Source organism: Olea europaea, chromosome 4, assembly GCF_002742605.1.
Source record: "Olea europaea var. sylvestris chromosome 4, O_europaea_v1, whole genome shotgun sequence".
NCBI lineage: Eukaryota > Viridiplantae > Streptophyta > Magnoliopsida > Lamiales > Oleaceae > Olea > Olea europaea.
Window position 1 is genome coordinate 17,447,737 of NC_036240.1, and position 20,573 is coordinate 17,468,309.

The 20,573-nt window shown below is 35.2% G+C and overlaps 1 protein-coding gene and 1 long non-coding RNA gene across 7 annotated transcripts; one reads left to right on the forward strand and one right to left on the reverse strand.

The window, feature by feature from the left end:
- Window positions 1–365: 365 nt before the first annotated feature.
- On the reverse strand, window positions 366–19,068 carry LOC111393850 (phosphomethylpyrimidine synthase, chloroplastic). 6 transcript variants are annotated; one of them, XM_023019590.1, is made up of 15 exons: window positions 17,968–19,051; window positions 15,190–15,255; window positions 14,976–15,110; window positions 14,799–14,864; window positions 14,047–14,232; window positions 13,849–13,935; window positions 13,644–13,757; window positions 13,413–13,537; window positions 13,210–13,317; window positions 5,142–5,450; window positions 4,840–4,967; window positions 3,096–3,922; window positions 2,005–2,687; window positions 864–967; window positions 366–717 (listed from the first exon to the last, which is right to left on the reverse strand). In XM_023019590.1, the coding sequence occupies exons 1-13, from the start codon at window positions 18,826–18,828 to the stop codon at window positions 2,007–2,009; spliced, it is 3,693 nt and encodes a 1,230-aa protein (XP_022875358.1). In that variant the 5' UTR covers window positions 18,829–19,051; the 3' UTR covers window positions 366–717; window positions 864–967; window positions 2,005–2,006. The 6 variants fall into 6 exon arrangements, with proteins under 6 accessions (XP_022875358.1, XP_022875356.1, XP_022875354.1 ...); XM_023019584.1 differs by lacking the exons at window positions 366–717; window positions 864–967; window positions 2,005–2,687; ... (1 more) ...; window positions 4,840–4,967; window positions 5,142–5,450 and adding exons at window positions 9,356–9,945; window positions 10,819–10,942; window positions 11,048–11,371; window positions 12,306–12,431 and having other exon boundaries at window positions 13,209–13,317; window positions 17,968–19,068; XM_023019588.1 differs by lacking the exons at window positions 13,210–13,317; window positions 13,413–13,537; window positions 13,644–13,757; ... (4 more) ...; window positions 15,190–15,255; window positions 17,968–19,051 and adding an exon at window positions 7,196–7,230 and having other exon boundaries at window positions 366–690; window positions 5,142–5,451.
- Window positions 4,513–5,291, forward strand: LOC111393851. The gene is made up of 2 exons (XR_002702502.1): window positions 4,513–4,808; window positions 5,260–5,291. It is a non-coding gene; the product is annotated as an uncharacterized LOC111393851 (long non-coding RNA).
- Window positions 19,069–20,573: the final 1,505 nt, after the last annotated feature.

Here is a 20,573-nt window from a genome sequence, read left to right on the forward strand (position 1 = left end):
CTGGTTATCCAAGGAGATTGTTCAAAGGGCTTTAATCTAATTGATTTTGTCTCCTCAACATAGTGGCCAAGTTTTGGGTGGATTTCGGCTGCGGCGTTTTCGCTCCTTTTGAAATGCCTCTTTAAAATACTCAAATCACTTCCTATTGTAAGACCATAAATACCGTCTCAAAAATATAAAAATAAAAATTCTGTATCGTTTGATCTTAGGGAAAGGTATTCTCTTATTTTTCTTCGTTTTTTTCCCATTTACAAGATAATCTACGGGATTTAAATTTTAAGGTTTCTATTGCTTTGTATGATCTGCACTTCTAGGTTCCAGTTTCAATTCGAACTTTCCTTCGAAAGCAATTATTTAAAAGTTGGTTGATAATTAATTCTCATAGTTTCATATTCCAAACTTCAAAATACTTCAGCGAGCAGTTCACTCTTCTAATTATCAGACATCAGTGTATTAACAAGATTGTAATTTATTTTGAATATCGTCCAACTCCTACTTACCAAACATGCCATATGTGGGTAATTTAGGAAATGTTAAATTGGTTAGTTGCACGTGCTTCCTGGCCAGATACGAGCTGAACCTCTCCTCCCTGGAGGAATTTCCTGCCCTGGGCAAGCACAGAAAACAAAACGCACGCTCCCTACGCAGGTATTAACCTGTTCAGGTTCAAAGGGACTTTCTCAGCCTGACCTGCTTATGAAGCAGATGCAGACACCCCTGGTGCTTTTTTCATCAATCACATGCACTTAATGCAGAAACTGAGTAGACAAAGTGTTTTTATTCCCAATTACTAAGACCATTCGAATATTCCCAAACAAAACTCTCATACGTTATTCCCAATAGACTAAAACCTATTTACTTACCTACTGCTTAAAGATGAGATTTCTGGAGCACCATTCTCGGGACTGGCCAGCCGTGCATCATTGCTTCAGGATATTCAGTTCCATATCAGGCAGTTCACATTGTCCTGTTAGAAAGAAGCTCCTCTCATCAATGAAATGAGACTTAAGTAAACATAATTTCCAGAAAGTTATTCATGAGAGACTCAAAAGACAAGTGATAAATCAAATAACTTGGCCCTTCAAATGAATGAAATGATCTAAGCAGCATTAACCTGGCTGCTACATTTTTTCGTGCGCTCTAATCTAGCATATATGAGTAGAATCAAGGAAACTGATTAAAAACTAGATCTTGAATACCATAATTAATTAGTCCGATAAACTTTTGTCGAAATAATCCTAGTGTGTGAAGATAAACATGTATTACATCATAAATAGAACTACCAAGATCAATTATGACAAGTGACAACCCCTCGTTCCATGGACCAACCACATCGAGTTGAAATTATTGTATGTTCATTTCCCTCCCTCTCAACCAACATATGAAGGTTTACGACTAATATAATTAGATGCTAACCCACACATTGGGAGGGACTTCTTGAAGCTGACACATAAGCTTGGTATCATTGGCCACCCTATACTGGCTTTGATCAGCCAAGAAATAAAGAGAAAAATTGGAAGTGTAACAAATAAGTGCTCCAGCTGCAACCATTTCATGCAACTGACAAATTTGATAGTTGAAACAGCATCCCTCTCTCTCTCTAGCACATACAGAGAGACACAACGCATATAATCTCACACCTACTGACACATTGAAGGAGTCTATAATATTAAATTTTCAAATTTAGATTGTCGATTTCTTTTATCAACTTTTTCTTTTGTAATCAAACAATTATTCAAAGCAGAAAAGGCATTACAAGAACAGGAACCATCCATCTCCTGATCACAAGATGCGAACAGAGAGGGGCCAAATCCTAATTTCTATCTTTATCCCGTGTTACATTATGCGCCCTTCAAATTCCAATCTTGTTAATTTTTCATTGATGTCATTTCATAAGGTGGTGACGACTGAGAGTCTAAGAACTCTTTCTTAACACACATCTTTACTAAGCCAGCCAAGTTTTGGAGATTGTATAAGCTACAGGATGAAAGGCATAAGACTCACCTTTAGCCCTTCATAGACTTCATGTAATCCTCTGGCAGGTAGATTTCTCCTCCAACCTCACCATGTTGCTCCCCACTTACAGTTTTCTTTGCAGATAGGAACTCGGCACTCATAGAATCCATACCATGCTGGACCGCTTCCTCCGCACTCCCATATCCATGCTCCTCTGCATATTTTCTGACATCCTCGGTTATCTTCATGGAACAAAACTTAGGCCCACACATAGAGCAGAAATGTGCCACCTTAGCACCATCAGATGGTAAGGTTTCATCATGAAAGGACAGGGCAGTCACAGGGTCCAGTGACAAAGCAAATTGATCCATCCATCTAAACTCAAATCTAGCCTTGCTCAGTGCATCATCCCAAGCTTGAGCATGTGGGTGACCTTTCGCCAAATCAGCAGCATGTGCGGCGATCTTATATGCTATAACCCCAGCCTTCACATCATCTCGATTAGGCAAACCAAGGTGTTCTTTAGGAGTCACATAACAAAGGAGTGCTGTTCCAAGAGCCCCAATATTGGCGGCACCGATGGCTGACGTAATATGATCATATCCAGGAGCAATATCAGTTGTCAAAGGTCCAAGCGTGTAGAATGGTGCTTCATTACACCATTCCAGCTGTTTTTGCATATTCTCAGGAATCTTGTGCATAGGAATATGTCCAGGCCCTTCATTCATGACCTGAATGCACAGATAATACAATCTTAACAGCAAAAGTAGCCGACAAAGAAATTTCACAACACATTAAGGATACTTAGCCCTTGTTTGACACACATTAAAATTTTAATACATTTTTCTCTCTGCTTTTCAACCACAAATTCTTCAATAAAATAATATTACAAGTAAATCAAAAAGATTTTCCTTCTTTTTTAATGACACATTCAAAAAAAAAATACTATTCCATAATACATTTTACCAAAATTTCTCTTTATAACGCGTGTCAAACTAATATTTAAATTTTTTTTTAAAAAAATGGTGCCACAATAATTTAAAACTAAGATATAATTTTTCAGGAAAAAAAAGGAAATTTAGGATTTAATAGGTGAAGAACTATATGCCATACATTATAAAATTTGAAGCAAATATTACCTGCACATCCTTTTCCCAAGCTCTGCGGGTCAGTTCTCCTTGAGTTAAGAGCTCTGCAAACTGAGCAGTATCATTTGCATCATATATTGACCCAGGCCTCAATCCATCACCAATTGACAAAGATATGTCATATTGATTACAGATGTCCAGTATCTCATCCCAATGTTCATAAGCAAAGTTCTCTTTGTGATAAGCTAAGCACCACTTGGCATGAATGGATCCTCCACGTGAAACTATTCCAGTCATTCGTTTTGCTGTTAGTGGGATGTATCGGAGCAGGACTCCAGCATGGATTGTAAAATAATCTACACCTTGCTCAGCCTGTTCAATCAATGTTTCCCTAAAAACTTCCCAATTCAGATTCTCTGCAATTCCTTTCACTTTCTCCAATGCTTGATAGATGGGCACAGTCCCAACCGGTACAGCAGAATTACGAAGGATCCATTCACGTGTTTCATGGATGTGACGGCCTGTTGAGAGATCCATAATGGTATCAGCGCCCCACATTGTTGCCCATTGAAGCTTATGAACTTCTTCCTCAATGGAGCTCACAACGGCAGAGTTCCCAATATTAGCATTCACTTTCACCAAGAAATTGCGTCCAACTATCATTGGCTCCAACTCTGTGTGCTTCTTGTTAGACGGAATGATTGCACGACCACGAGCAACTTCTGATCTCACAAATTCTGGGGCAAGTTTTTCACGAGCAGCACAGTATGCCATTTCTTCTGTTACAATTCCCTGCTTAGCATAGAACATCTGAGTACACCTTTGACCACCCAACTCCTCCCTCCTGTCAATCCACTCCTTCCGCAACTTGGGGAGTCCTGTTTAACAACAACGTCCCTAATAATTATAAGAAAGCTGAAGAATGCAACATAAAGTTACAATAAACTTAGCCCTTGTTTGGGTTCCATTTTAATGGAAATTTGGGGGAAATGAGTTTTGGAATTGTGAATTTTAGAGAATGCATGGTTAAAAAATAAATAAAAACATGTACTATTATTTTATGGGAGAATGTGAGGTTGAAAATGAGTTGGAAAAAATGAGCTTCCGAAAAAATAGAGGCAGCAAAACATAGGCTAAAAATGCAGTGCAGAAATACCAGAAAATAATATCATCTGTCAATGATCAAGACGCTCTTCCAAAAAGAGAACGATGATATTTCTCAAATAAATTATTACGAGAAATCAATAATAAACAACCTTGCTAGAATCTTTTGCATATCTAAATAACTTCAGAACAGTAAAGGAATAAAGATGTTAGATGTGGAATATTTCATACGCATACCAGTTAGTGGGCTTATGTTCTGTGGACCACTGGTGTCATAGGAATCAAAATGTGGTTCATCTCCTACTAGGTGGATGCGTCGAAATGGAACTTTGAGTAAATGACCAGATTGCTCATGAATGACTTCCCTGCAAATCAGTTCGCAGCATCAAACATCTGAGAAAATGCATGTGAGAGATGCACATATGTACGCATGCTAAAATCTCTTCACGTATGTCTGACTGCAATTTTGAAGTGGGAAATTTTAACTAAGATGACAGGAAATTTTGAAACCACAAAGGAACAGATAGTTTGGCAGAATTCACGTGTATTCTTTAGAGCTTCTTGGAAAGCATTCCTCAAAGGATGGAAGCGGAAGAAAATCAGGAGCATTAGGATCAACTGTGTGCTTCCGTTGCTTGGGCTTTTCTGTATTTGTAGTAGGTGGCAGATGTGGAATATTTCATACGCATACCAGTTAGTGGGCTTATGTTCTGTGGACCACTGGTGTCATAGGAATCAAAATGAGGTTCATCTCCTACTAGGTGGATGCGTCGAAATGGAACTTTGAGCAAATGACCAGATTGCTCATGAATGACTTCCCTGCAAATCAGTTCGCAGCATCAAACATCTGAGAAAATGCATGTGAGAGATGCACATATGTACGCATGCTAAAATCTCTTCACGTATGTCTGACTGCAATGTTGAAGTGGGAAATTTTAACTAAGATGACAGGAAATTTTGAAACCACAAAGGAACAGATAGTTTGGCATTCACGTGTATTCTTTAGAGCTTCTTGGAAAGCATTCCTCAAAGGATGGAAGCGGAAGAAAATCAGGAGCATTAGGATCAACTGTGTGCTTCCGTTGCTTGGGCTTTTCTGTATTTGTAGTAGGTGGATCAAAGGTTAATGTAGCTTTGGGGCCTAAAAAAGAAGTGGACCGGATGGCCCTTCTCTGCCCGCCAGCAACATGCGCAGTCACGTCAATCCCAGGCAAGAATGAACTGTTAGGAAACTTCAAGGGGGCAGAGTGATTCCCATTACTGCTAACAACTGATGTCAAAGTAATTTGCATAGAAGCCATTTCTGGATGAACGATCAGGATAAAAAACAAGATAGTCAATTTTTAAGGAATTAATTTCCATATACATGAATCACAATTGAAACTATAATATGAAGAACAAAACCAACCAGAAATTTGATACTTTTGATCATATAGTGCAGACGAAATATCTCATATATCATTTTTAACTCTCTTTGATATAATTTCTCAACCATTAATGAGAGCAATGATGCAATCCTAATGGAGGTCCAACAAATGCAAACAGAATAATAACAACAAAGATGAATCCTCACTAAGAAATCATCCGAGAATGTTCAATCTACTAATTTTATCTCATTATATGTGAAGAAATTTTTTCTGCTAAATGTTTTCTACAGATATATTTCCTCATATCGAACTGTTAGGAAACTTCAATGGGGCAGAGTGATTCCCATTACTGCTAACAACTGATGTCAAAGTAATTTGCATAGAAGCCATTTCTGGATGAACGATCAGGATAAAAAACAAGATTGTCAATTTTTAAGGAATTAATTTCCATATACATGAATCACAATTGAAACTATAATATGAAGAACAAAACCAACCAGAAATTTGATACTTTTGATCATATAGTGCAGACGAAATATCTCATATATCATTTTAACTCTCTTTGATATAATTTCTCAACCATTAATGAGAGCAATGATGCAATCCTAATGGAGGTCCAACAAATGCAAACAGAATAATGACAACAAAGATGAATCCTCACTAAGAAATCATCCGAGAATGTTCAATCTACTAATTTTATCTCATTATATGTGAAGAAATTTTTTCTGCTAAATGTTTTCTACAGATATATTTCCTCATATTTTGTAAAATGTCACCGATTCTTTGAAAATACAGATAAAAAAATGGCAGAAGAAATACTCCGATTTAAGGGGGATTTTCTACAGGTCTCCTCTGGTATTGTTCACAATTGACTAGACAAATTAGAAACCGCTGAAAACATCATCATAAGCATGCCTAAAAGATTCCTAAGATGGTACCTTGAACTACATTCTAAATTTTTCCAGAGTACATTTATAGAACCTTTAACGCTGCCGGGTAAAAATATTATTTCGTTCATGTTTCCATTCTGATTTATTATTCTTATAAATCATTTTCCATGATCCCATGTCATGGAATAGCAAATGATTTATCTGACCACAAGGGTAAATGAGATTGTCCAACCTTTCTATTGCATAAAACTTGGGTATGTAGGTGTTGAAAAGGTTCATAATCTACTTGTTCTTGTTGGACTAGTCGTATCTCCCCTTCCAAAAATAACAAAAATAAAAATAATAGTAATAAAAAAATAAATGTAAAAGAGGGAAAATCTTATTATTCTTTCCCAATTCAATACAGCCTCCTCCCACATCACTAGTGGTTGCAATCGCTATTTTCGCTAATTTATAGCAAATAAAGACCAACAATAGATAGAAACAACTAAAAGCTCAATAATTAATTTTGAAAAAGACGGTGACGAAAATGTAGCACTATAAATTGGGTGATTGACACTGATTTTAACCTCAAAAAAGAAAAAATATATATATAACAAACAGAAAAAAAGGATTTATAACAAAAATGAACACAGTGAATCAAAGCTTAGCATAATTAAACACATTAAACACAAAATCGAAGTACCGCAGAAACTGTATAGACAAAAAAAAAAATAATAATAATAATAATAATACCGAAAATGAGCCATAGAAGATAAAAGTTAGAACTAGAAGAGAGGAAAACCCCAACCTCAAGTTCGATCTTATCTATATCTTGGGAACCAAAATGAATGAATGGAAAAATAAATATCATCTACGTAGCAGCATTTTATAGCACACTCCAGAAATCGAAAAGGTGGGAGGCTACGTGGCCGTTTCTCGGGTCTCAATGGTTTAGATATTTTTGGGACTAACGTTGGGAAATAAAATCTCTTTTGACTTGGTTTTTATCCCAAAACCAAGTTCTTGTGAAAAGGTTAATTTGAGCAATGTTCATTCAATTTTATACTTTTAATATTACCTTGATGACTAAATTTTAATTTTATTTCGAATTTATCACTCAACTTTACAAAATGTTTCATTTAAATTATCTATTTAGTTCAATATCCATTTTATATTCGAAAATTCTCCATGTCTACGTGCCAAGTCATCAAATTGTTAAAATTTTTAATTACAATCTTGTTACATGTACATTTTTTTTGACATTAAGTTTGATATTGTGTCACTTGTCGCACAACGAATGACCAGTTTTCAAATGAAAAACATTTTTCCGCCCATTCATTTTTGAATTTGCAAATAATGTCAAACTCCATGTACAACATGGAGTGTACAAGGAGCATTATTTTTTTAACTAACTATTATGGGCTAACATACAGATGTACGGAGTCTTAAGTTAAAAATAAGCATCAAATTAAAATGATGGTGTCAATAATGCATTTTTAAAATTTTGTCAGTAGGAATGACAATACGACCTATTGGGATTATATATATATTCATTTACTGTCCCATTTAGTTAATATATTATTGATAAATATTATTAATTTTTTAAAATATAATTTAAACTGAAAAATGTGAAAAGTGAAAAATAGTATAAAACAATTATGAGCTGATTCAAAAAATTCAGATTGAGACCACGATCCCCATCTCCGCCCTATTTACCATTCTGAACTGAGTTTTCCTACCCCCATTATGATCGGAACATTGAGAGGCAAGTCGAGGGTGGAGAAGTTTTTCACCACCTTTAGCGAGTTAAGCCCATTTTTGAACCCTATTATTATTAAGAAAATGTGTTTTGAAATAATGATTTTTTTAGAATAAGTGATTAAAAAATAAGATTTTTTTTTAAATTTATATGTAAAATCATTTTATGGAATAATGTGTAACTGAAAATGAATTTTAAAAAAATGGAGGCAAAACAGAGGCTAAAGTTCATTGATTAAGATGACAAGGAGTACATAATTCAATAACCATTAATGGAAGAAAAAAAATTCTTGTCAAAAGTCTTTATTTATTTATCAATTGTCACAATTTTGAAAAAGAGATAATAAAAGAAATGTATGTGACTTCTAAAATGTTTGTGTACATGAAATAAAAGAAAAATGAAAGGGGAAAAAAATAAGAAGAAACAATTATAAACATACAAAATTGAATTAATTCAACTCGACCAAGTTGGCCAAGCTAGAAACAAGAACACATCATTGTCCTGGCTGGCCTCTTCACTTGGGACAAACCAGAGTTGTCACTAGAGAAAGCCACATTTGATATTTTAGCTCTAAAATATCAGTGTGCCATTGCCAAATCTTCTTGGCTCCATACCATAAAATCTGCCTGTCACATTTAACATGATAGCATCCCACTGTTTTGAGAAGAATTTATAAACATTTTAATTTATAAATAAATTAAAAAGGAATGATGCACGTAATCATACTACATACGAGCAGGGTCAATCCTATGGCTAGGCAAATGAGGCATTTGCTTCAGGCCCAAAACCATAGGGGACCTATTTTGGCCCAAAAGTATTATTATATATTTTTTTAAAATTTTAAAAAAAGGAAAAATAATTTTTTCATTAATTATGAGATGATTAATATATTTGTTTGTTATTTTAATGTTAAATTTTAAATTAGCAATATGTTGCATAATATACCGTTGAATTTTGCATTTACGTTGATTTTGGGAGCCTAATTTTTGGACTTCGCCTGAAGCCCCGACAATCACAAGACCGACCTGCATACGAGCACCAATAGATGAACTCAAATAGTTCATTCCCCTCATTTCAACTCATTGGCAAGTTGCATCATGCATGTACATCTATCTGTGTTCTCAAGAATATTGGATGATTCTCCGACGTTCAAAATTTATTTGACAACTTGAACAAATAGCGCATGACATGACATGAAATTCAATAGAGTACAATAAGAAAAATCCTCCCCTGGTACAACTATATTCAAGTTGAAAATGGGGTTTCTTTGAAACCACAAAGGATTCATAAACTACAATTATTTACAACACGTCTACACTACCTTACGTGGAAATATTGCATATTGTCATGTTAAATGACATGATGGGAAATATTGTATATCAAAATAGAAAATGGCAGAACAGTAATTTCCCTCAGATACTTTGATAATACACTTTTCGTTTCGACCCTATGACGTTGAGACACATTTTTACCTCTCTCTTAAAATCTATGTACAAGGTTGGAAAAGCAAGACACCCTACCATTCTGTATACCAACATGATACATGTCGAATCAAGTGCTTCAGAAAGAGATGAATTGGCTTTCTTGTGATGCCACTGGTGAAACGGGTGTCAAAAGTGGATAGTTCGACCCAATATCTTGTTAAGATAACATGTACAGCACGCATTATTGTTAACCGGAACCTGTTTGCAATGGGAGAAGAGAACCTTGCTTTCCTCTAATGAAGAATGTAAGTTCTGATGGAGCAACCACCAATTTCAACCATTCTTGCAGTTCTTCACCTTCTACTTTCTCTTTTTCTACAATATATGGTTGCAAAATATCATAATCATTTGAAAATTATCTCTTTTCATACTTAAAAACCTAAAAGTAAAATAGATTCCAATCGAACCCCCGATACTCCCTCGCGGGAAAATGTTGCCTCAGACATAAAGATTAGAAAATAAGCGCAAATCTTTTACAACAATTGATATGACACTACAAACTGAAAACCAATATAAAGGGGAAGTCATTGCAATTATAGTTATCAGAATTATTGTTATCTGTATAATGGATCTTTTATCCTGGTTGGAGGAGAAATTACAAAATGCCTAGAATTCCCTGAACTGGACTGAGTTCGGTTTTGCCCCCCAAAACAGGATCGTAATATTGCACTAAACAATAGTTCCTATTGAATCTCTGTTCTAAAACAAAAAATTGTCCCAGTTTTAATGGGTTTAAGGAGGGCACATAGAAGGTTTAGATGCGTGATCGTGTGAATCTGTGTCATCGATTCCATGTATGAACCCAAATTAGCCAAAATAGAGAGGGCAGATAATATAAGGTTATGTAGCATTTATTTCATTTATCTTTAGGGAGACAGGAATAAGAATTGATATGTAAAATAAGGTCACTTTGCAGTTCGCACTGATGCCGTTAAAGCAAAATCATCAGTGTTCCAGATCTCAATTAGATGCATGTTTCAATCGATGTATTTTGGTCTACTTTCATAATATTATCAGAAACGTCGTTAAGAGGTTGGGCATTTAGTCTTTGACCATCTCTTCGGGATATTGTGGAAATAATAATATTTTGTTAGGTCCCCGATATTTATTTATTTTTTTCTTTTTCTTTCCCCATATAAATATCACTAAGATGCAAGTAAACTAATCAAATAGTAGTTTATGAATTACCTTCCAAATGTGCCCCAAGACCCTCCAGAACAGTGTGATTGGCACAAACAACGGAGACCGCCACATCAAGAGCAGATTGCAGCAAGGCCTTAACCTCCGTCTGAACGAGATCAACAAGGCGCCCCTATCAAGTTAAACTTATAATCAGTACAGATGCCATGGTATAATTTGGAATTGTGAAATAAAAATATAGGCCTAACTGAAGAAGAGAAATAAGAAAATGGATTACATTATCCCTTCTCCAAGGTGAAGATCCCCCAGACTCATCAAATCCACCACCAGAAAGAGTAGTCAATGAAATAGGGCCTATTGTTTCATTAAGGCCATATTCAGCCACTGCCTTGTAGGCCATGTCTGTTGCTCGCCGTATATCATCAAATGCACCTGTTGATACACGCCCACAATAAATAACCTCTTCTGCTGCACGGCCCCCAAGAAGAGTAACAATGCGCCCACGCAACTCATCAATGAAGACCAAATACCTATCTTCATTGTTTGGGGGAGTGTAAGTAAATCCCAGTGCCCCTCTAGACCTTGGCAATATGCTAAGCTTCTGAAAGAGAAAAAATTCGGAAGAAAGAAAAATAATATGATTGTGATCATTGTATTGCACCATATATGCAGATTCATACTCCACAATAAATCGTTATGCGTACTTAGACTTCTACTATATTTTAAAGGAACTATGAAAATTTTGCATATGCAATCAAATACAATTTTTTAGTAATAGTGATGATCTTTGATTCATCAAGATTCTAGATACCAAAAGGGAATACTAAGGCATTGTTTGAGCCCCATTTTTGGGGAGACAATGAATTTTTGAATAGTGTATTGATGGGAAATATTTGGTTAAAAAATAAGTAAAAGTTTTGGATTTACGTGTAATATTATTTTATTGAAGAATATGTGGTTGAAATGATGTCTAAATACTATTTAAGAATGTATTTTTTTTTTGGAAATAATGAGGCTCAAACAAGGACTAAAATATCACGTAGTATTGAAATGTATAGCATTATTTTTATATTTTCTTTTAAAAACTATTAAGCATTGTTCTTCATAAAATATATATCTTGTGAAATATACAATCAGTAGAGATTAAGAGTGTCCCACTCATGAGTGAAATTCATTTGTAACTTGCAAAGACTACTAAGGAAAACACAGCTATAGTGATAGCAATGTACTTGTCTACTTAATTTTCGAAGTGCACGCACCACCCCTATTGTATATCAGAGTGGATAGATTTCTTGGATAGGTTATACACCTAGTAGATGAAGAAAGACCACCTCTCTGTTAATGAAATTTCTTAATAAAGGGAATAATGAAAAGAAAAGTAGAGTAGTGAAGTCCTTTGTTAAGAAAAGCCTATAAGTTGAAGCTAGTGAAGAGTGACAAAGAAACCCTTCACATGGGCCTAATCCAGAGGACATAACAATAAGTTGAATATAGCCCACCAAAAACAAAGAATCAATGCACTTTGGTGCTAATACCTCAACGCGTGGCTGATAAGAAAGAAGATTTGCAACAGCAGTTCCCACTACTGCATGACCAGCTTCATGTCGAGCAACAACAGCTTTCTCACTACTCGGCAACTTGGTCGTCTTCTTTTCAATCCCCTGTAATATACAAAAGAAATTAAAAAGAAAAAAATTATATTCTCAAGGTCACGTGAGGAATATGTCACTGCGTGCATGTAGCACACAGTCCACCAAGTAAATTTTGATGTCTATTGTTTATATGCCCCTCTACCTCAGCCTTTATCTAAGAATCCTTTTTCCCTATTCCTTATAGAAACAGCGAAAAAAGGGTTTCAAATTCTATAATATCCATTTTCCACCAAGCAAGAAAAGAAGCACAACATATAAACTAACAAAAACCAGAGGACATTAGCAAAAGACTCGTATCTACCATACTTCAAAGCCTAAAAGAAAACTCAATGAATAACAAAAAATTGTTGAACTCATACTACATGTGATAATAAAACATGTGGCTCTAAACTCAAGTATTTATCAAAAGTCAGGAAAAGGGTTGCATGTTTTGGAATATAGAAATCAACCCAATGACAATGTTATACTAATTTTTATGCATCTATACATGAATCTCATCTCCTTCACAGAGTGCTTTGACCAAATGCATGATAATTATCCCTGAAAAATACCCTGCTCAATGAGAAAACTATATGATATCCATAATAACACTAACTATCATGTTCAGTATGTCAAATTATACGAAACATGGTTTTGCCTGAATAATTTTAGATAACATTTAATAATCAGGAGTCTTTCCGTTCCTAACTAAAATCGCCAATAGGGTTGAATACCAATACAGTACAGACACAAGGACGTATCTCAGAACAAAAATAAATAAATAAAATAAAAGTGTGCATCTTATACCGCTATCGATCGCTCTACAGCAAGGATAAAGTCAATTTTCTCCACAAGAAGTTTACTTTGCCTTCCAGCTAACAATGCAGCTTCATTCACCAAATTGGCCAGATCTGCCCTGCATAATATCAAAATCAGAAAATGAAAAATGATTTAAAATGTTAGATAAGGTCAACATCAATCCATCATAAGTTGAAGACGGAAAATAATTACCCCGTGAAACCAGTTGTCATAGAGGCCACATCACCCAGATCAACATCCTTCCCAAGAGGAAGTTCGTTCTTGGAAACATGTACTTTCAAAATGGCTTCCCTTCCAGTCCGATCAGGTGTTTCCACCTAAAGACCAAATTGTGCAACTTATTTCAAGAAAACTACTAAAGCACAAAAAGTTGTCTTCAACTTTCACCGCTCATAAAGGAAAATTTCAAATTAGCACACCAACCGAAACCACTCGGTCAAATCTCCCAGGTCTACGTAGGGCTGGGTCTAAAACATCTTCCCTATTCGTAGCTCCGAGGACAATTACAGCCGAATTGCTGTCAAATCCATCCATCTCCTGCAGAATATTTTCTAGTACATTTATCTTTCCTGGGTAAGCCAACTATGTCATAAAGAAGAAAAAAAATATTAATTTCCAAAAACCTTACAGTGAGCAACTGATTTAAGGTTTGTTCCCGCTCATCATTGCTGACAATGCGAAATTTACCATCACGGCTCTTAGCTACAGCATCTATCTACAAATTCAGGAATGCTAATTCAGAACATTGTGAAAGATTATTCACCAGATGCCTCAGAAATTGGACAAGAATACCCAGTAGAAAGGAGGGGGGTGGATGAAGAAGAACCTCATCTATGAATATTATTGATGGGGCCTCCTTCTTTGCTCGAGAAAAAAGGTCTCTGACACGAGATGCACCCATGCCAACATACAACTCAACGAACTCACTTGCTGAACAGCTGATGAAGGGAACTTCAGCTTCCCCAGCAACAGCCTTTGCTAGTAGCGTCTTACCTGTCCCAGGGAGACCCACCTGCAAGATGATGCTATAAGTACAATGATATTTCAATAATAGTCTGGAAACAAAGAAAAACAAAAAAGATGATATACAAGTCAATGTAGATAGAATAAACAGGACTTCAGCACAATATTAGGGTTAATTGTATGTATATTTTATCATAGATCTGATGAAATCAGGGTAACCATGTTGATCGTATCTTTTGAGTATTTCGAAAGTATATTGTGCATTAATGTAAAAGATCCTTTTTTTAGCTGACAATCTCCAGGCAACATTAAGTGTGAATAGCATGCAATAAGAAAAGATGATATACAAGTCAATGTAGATAGAATAAACAGGACTTCAGCACAATATTAGGGTTAATTGTATGTATATTTTATCATAGATCTGATGAAATCAGGGTAACCATGTTGATCGTATCTTTTGAGTATTTCAAAAGTATATTGTGCATTAATGTAAAAGATCCTTTTTTTAGCTGACAATCTCCAGGCAACATTAAGTGTGAATAGCATGCAATAACAGTGTACTTATATGTGATTCCGAACACTATATCTCCCACCCCTACTTGGTTGAGGACTTACCAGAAGAACACCTCGAGGAGGGCGTGCACCAAGTCTTATATACCTATCTGGATTCTTAAGAAATTCCTGCCAGTAAAGAAATTCTTGAATGAGAAATGTCTCTCCAAATGTAAACTGTAAAGAACTACAATCCCGTTGTGCAAGTAATACCAAAATATTGAGGAGCATCTAACATACCACAATTTCTTCTAGCTCCTCCTTGGCCTCATCAACACCAGCAACATCAGCAAAGGTAACAGTTTCCCCTTGTTCAGACACTTTGTCTCCACCCAAACCCCCAGTCTTGCGATTTCTGAGCTGCCCTGGTGAATTCTGAATATTGCATGCTGATTATATTTACCAAAACATCTGCTTTTTCAGAAGCAAACATATACAGTGTAGTGGTTCATACCTGAGAAAAGCTTACAGGAAACCGATGAAGAAGACCTACAAGCACAGCAAAATAGAATAAGGCTATCTGCAAAACAAAGAAATGAGAATGGAGTCAGTTTTATCCACAAAACTATCAAGTTTTAAAGAACATCCACACTCATGAGTGTCTGTGGTTATCAAGGCCTATTGATTTAACCCTGACAAAATGTTCGACTAAGTTTCCAACATGCTGCTTTCATACTATTCAACAAATTACAAGGAGTGCGCATTAAGTTCCTTGAAAAAATAACCATCTCTAATAAAAAAGTTCACATGCTTTCTATTTCGACTAAATAAGAGGCCTTTAAGAATGACACCAAAATTTGGAAAATTAGGATGGTTATCCTTAATTTTCTCGAATCTTACCACTTTATTACTCATAGAGTTGATAATAGTCGTGCTGCTACTAAAAACATATACAAATTTATTAGTCATCTCGGGACTTCAATATAGTCATAGACTGAATCTATTGGTGCCAATGGTGATCTACAAAAATATGTAGATCAACAAAAATAAATAAATAAATTTGGTGACAGCGACCTACTGTGGTGGTTTTAAATGGGCAGTTGGTGATGTCTTGAGGTAGTGTTGACTAACGGTGTCACATAATATCATGCACAACTCTGTGATTCCATGAGTTGTGCATGTGCTAATAGAGCCCTTGAAGCATTTTAATGGTTGGCTTGGCTGTTTGGGCTGTCGTATTTGGATTCTTATGTGGTTGACGCTCTTCTTATCACACTCATGACTCTTTTTCTGACATGCTGTATGCAGATTTTATTTTGGAAGAGTGATGAGAAGGAAAGGGTAAGCTAGAGGAGAGAACGGGGGTGCCACAAGTGCGGATGAGGGTCCACCAATGATGGAGGGAGCAGTGTGGATGGCAAGGGGTTCGATATGACTAATATGTGGCATTTGAAAGCAAAGTATAAATAACATTGTTATTTAATTGGTCAAACAAGAGATGTCAATAAGATGTTAAAAATATGTCCATGTCTTTTTATTTATTTCCTGAAGAGCTTATCTTTAGGGCTTATAATCTCTAACCAAAAAATTTTACCCACACAATGCAACAGCTTACGAATTGTTCAGCAGTTGACCAAACAAGCTCCAAGGAGAGAGCACAGTGCAGCTCACAGTTAAAGTTAAAATTGAAATCAACAGCATGAATAGGTCCGTTGATAGTGTCGAATCATGAGAAGCTAAGATACAACATGTATAGCCAAAACATTACTGCTCGCCATTCACGTGAATATAAATGTGCAAGGACTGAGTAACAAATGTCATCTTTTTAAATGGTAAAGAAGCACTAGTTGCCTATAAAACGAAAAAATAAAAAATAAAAAAAATAAGCAAGATAGTTTGAACACACTGAAAACAGACAAAGATTAGTTGGTCATGGTTGAATGATGAATGTATAGACAGTAACTGTAGTTGACTTGAAGTACATGATAGATATGGTTTGATATTGGAATTCAAAAATCTAAAGGCCACATTTGCTGTATGTAAGATAAGACATTCATCATCAGAAAGTATAAAATGAAGATATTCATGGGATTCAAAATGACCAGGCTAGTAGAGGGTACAGTGTGACCAACAAGCACAAATATATGAGAAGCAAGAACATTTGTGCTAGGAAGTGGTGGGCAACAAATATACCACCTATAATGAAAATAGTATGGCTGAAATGAGGATGTTAAGGTAAAAAATGAGTGAGCGACTACTAATGAGGATGTTAACGTTAAAAAAAAAAAAAAGAAAAAAAAAAAGAAAAAGAAATAAGGAGTGAAGACTGAGTAAGAAATGATTATCTCCTTTAAGTAGTAAAGAAGCACTTGTTGACAAGTAACCAAGAAAGAAACAGGCAAGATGGTTGGGAATATGGAAAAAATATGATAGTATACTACTGACGTAAAATGCTCAATCAAAACACAGTTAGATTGGGTAACTAGAAAATATAGAATTTTGTATGGGTTAATGTGATAGATTAGAGAGCAAAGTCTTAGTTGCATCACAAGGGTAGAATTATGATTACTGGTCTGGGGCACAAGGCAAAACCAAACAAAAGTCCAAGAATGATATTGCATTAGTAAAAGTACTTTCACGGTAAGATTTAATTTATTAGAGATATGCTACAAAAACAGGGTTAAAAGTTGGGGTGGAGGGGATCAAAGCTTGAATGGACAGTTTGAAAAATTTTTAAAAAAATAAAACCAACCAAATGCTGCCAACTCGGTCTGTCCACAATTTCCCTATTTTTAATCGTGTTCAACCATCATTTCCCAATTTATTATTCGAAAACTAGGGAGGAAACCAACTAATACAGGGATTCTTTTCCAACTAAGTGAATCAGGGAAATTCTTAACAGCTACGTGATGCTAACAAGTCGCAAAATTCATTAATGAAAGTAATATTCCAAACATAAAATAATTTACAATATTTATCACAATTTCACATATGACCCATCACAATTTTTTTGATACATCTATAATAAATGTAAATTCAACAAACTGTTTACTTCATAGCAGTGAAAAACGTAAGAGCAAGCAAAAGAACCAAACTTTATACTTCAAGTCGTAATGCATAGGGCAGCCATGCCCTAATTCATAGATAAATAAAGATTAAGATCTTTATAGATATGCATAAAAATAATAGTAAAAATAATAAATAAATAATTTAAAAAATAAATTTAACTCCATAAACATAAATCAGTTAACAAGCAAATAACCAGAAAATTAAAACATTAATAATAACTCACCAATGCAGAATTCAAGAACCCTCCAGACCTCTTATCAGGCGAACCAAACTCTACATCATTCTCAACCATCTTCTCATAAGGCGTTTTGATATCGCTTGGCCTTGTTGTTGTGTACACGATCCTCTTCGTCGGGTTCACACTTCTTAACAAAGAATCTGAATCCCGAAACTTGCTACTCAGTTCATCAACACTCTCCATATTTCCAGTATTCATGGAATCCTTTTTCAACTTATACATTACGTGGACCCCATCAACCTCCACTTTCTGTACCTGGTTGCTATTTATCTTATTCAGAAACTCACTGTATGGAACGCTCACAAAAGTTGTAGAAGTCCGAGGCTCGGAACCAGGCAATGGAATCCCAGGCCGAAACAACCTCATCACAAACATCACTATCGCTAACTGTATAAGCAAAACACCAATCTCTTGCGCTTGAATTATAGGCTGCCATCGCCACTGTTTATTCCCCTTTAACCACCGCCAGTTATTCTTCCTCTCCTCCTCCTTCTTCCTGCTGGAACCCGGTCTCGAACCCGAAGATTCCTTGTTTTCTTGCCCTTGGGATTCAGCCTTGTCCGTTGAATCAGTATCATGTTCACAAGAACTATTAGTATAAATTTTCGTGTAATCAAAGTTTCGCTTATGACTCTTCGACAAAAATCCTCCCCAAAGATGAAACTTGGAAACCCTAGGTTGTAACCTAAAAGACGCTGAATTGTGAACTAAACGACAGGAATTTGCATGTAAAGCTCTATACCGATTGCAGAAGAAGCTGTATCTGTATAAATAATTGGGATTATGGTAAGTATACATGGAAAACTGTCTTTGAAATATTGGAGGCAAGGGTTCGATTGCGGCCATAATTTATGAAGAAAAACCTTCAGAAAAAAAAAAATCAAATTCAACACACAGATTCATATACACGGATGCATAGATTTTGAGTAGATGGATTCATTCAGAGAAGCAGAGATTGAAGTGGGGGAAATGGAGAAGGAAGATTTGAGCCGTTGGATTTGCCGGGGGCGATGTGTTTTGACCGTTAATTATCCGCATACACTGCGTTTTTTTAGCTTTTTTAGCCTATATTTTATTTTCTCTGTTATTGTCCAAAGAATTCGTGTATATTTATCTTAGATTTTTTTTACGTACGTCGCATGGTCGTAGACCACATGAATTGTGGAGAGGTGATTCATTATTTTGTCTATTTGGTTCAATTATCAAACTTTTTTGGTTTATAAATTAATTATTGAAATGATTACGTTTTTTAGTTTAAACTCTTCATCCCTTTTTATATATTACTTCAAGTATTTGTGTGAAGTTATAAAAATTGTTTGAACATTGATATTCTTGTCTGTTTTGGGAGAATCGAAGTTGAGTGATCCTCCCGATCAAAGAGATTGTTAGATTGCATTGATTAAAACTGTGAAAAGTAACCTTTACAATCATGAACTTTTGTGTACGTCACTATTAGTGGTAAAAAAAAAAAAAAATGCATTTGGTTGTCTACAACTTGCGTTGTCCATACATTTGGTTGCTAATGGTTTGAAGGTTGCTGCCTTTTTTTCTTTTTTATGGTTACAAGTTTTTTGCCTATGAATGTAGATGTTATTATCCATGATGAACGAGACAATTTTGCCGACTTATAATTGGAGATTTTTTCTAGATTGTGTCGTCGACAATTAGATAAATTATCACTGATGTCGATGAATATTACCAATTATGACGAGACATTGTTACTTTGAACCGCTTACAAATCCGGAAATCAACACTTTTAGCTACTTGTAATTTGGGGTTGCTACCTTTGGACGTCCATGGTTTTGAAATATATTGCCTACATATGGGAAAATTTTACTACCTATAGCTCAGACGTAGTTGATTATGACGTGTTTACTTATAAATGTTGTGCGTTTAAATTCTTAAGTAACCATAAAAATAAAATGAGAGAGAGAAAAGAAAAGAAAAAAAAAAGTCTCTCTTTTCTTTTATATTTTTTGTTCATTTATGTATAAGGGTAGAATAATATTTTTTTTTATCAAAAATGTCTTTTGTAGTTAGGGTATTTATATTAGCATCATAATTATTATTTAGTGCACTACATCTTAGTTGCACTCAAGGTCATCAATATTTGTTCATTACAATAATAATGTCTCTATTTCTTCGTCGAATTTTTATCCTCGGTTTTCTATTAATTAAAAACATTGGTATTTGACATGTTTCCATCAAAATATTCTGTTTACGTTCTTTTATACAAGGGAAAAAATATTTTATGGTACTTTCGTGTTTATTTTTTTAAAATGAGATGGGCAAATAAGTTGTCATGTACTCTCTAGCAGTGGACTTTATGAACGGAAATCACTCTCAAAGACAAAATACGTTAATTAATGCAAACTTGAGTATAAAATACAGCTAAAAGTTTTTGAGGACGAGTGCCTCATTGAGCAAAGATTGGAGACCTTACGTAAAACTGAAATGTAGTCCAACACATAAAATACGACGATGTGATCATAATTATCTGCACATTCTGAATAATGAAGATGAGTGTACTACATAGCCTATATAAACTTATGGAAGATTTCAACGTTCAATTTAATTTTAAAATTCATCAA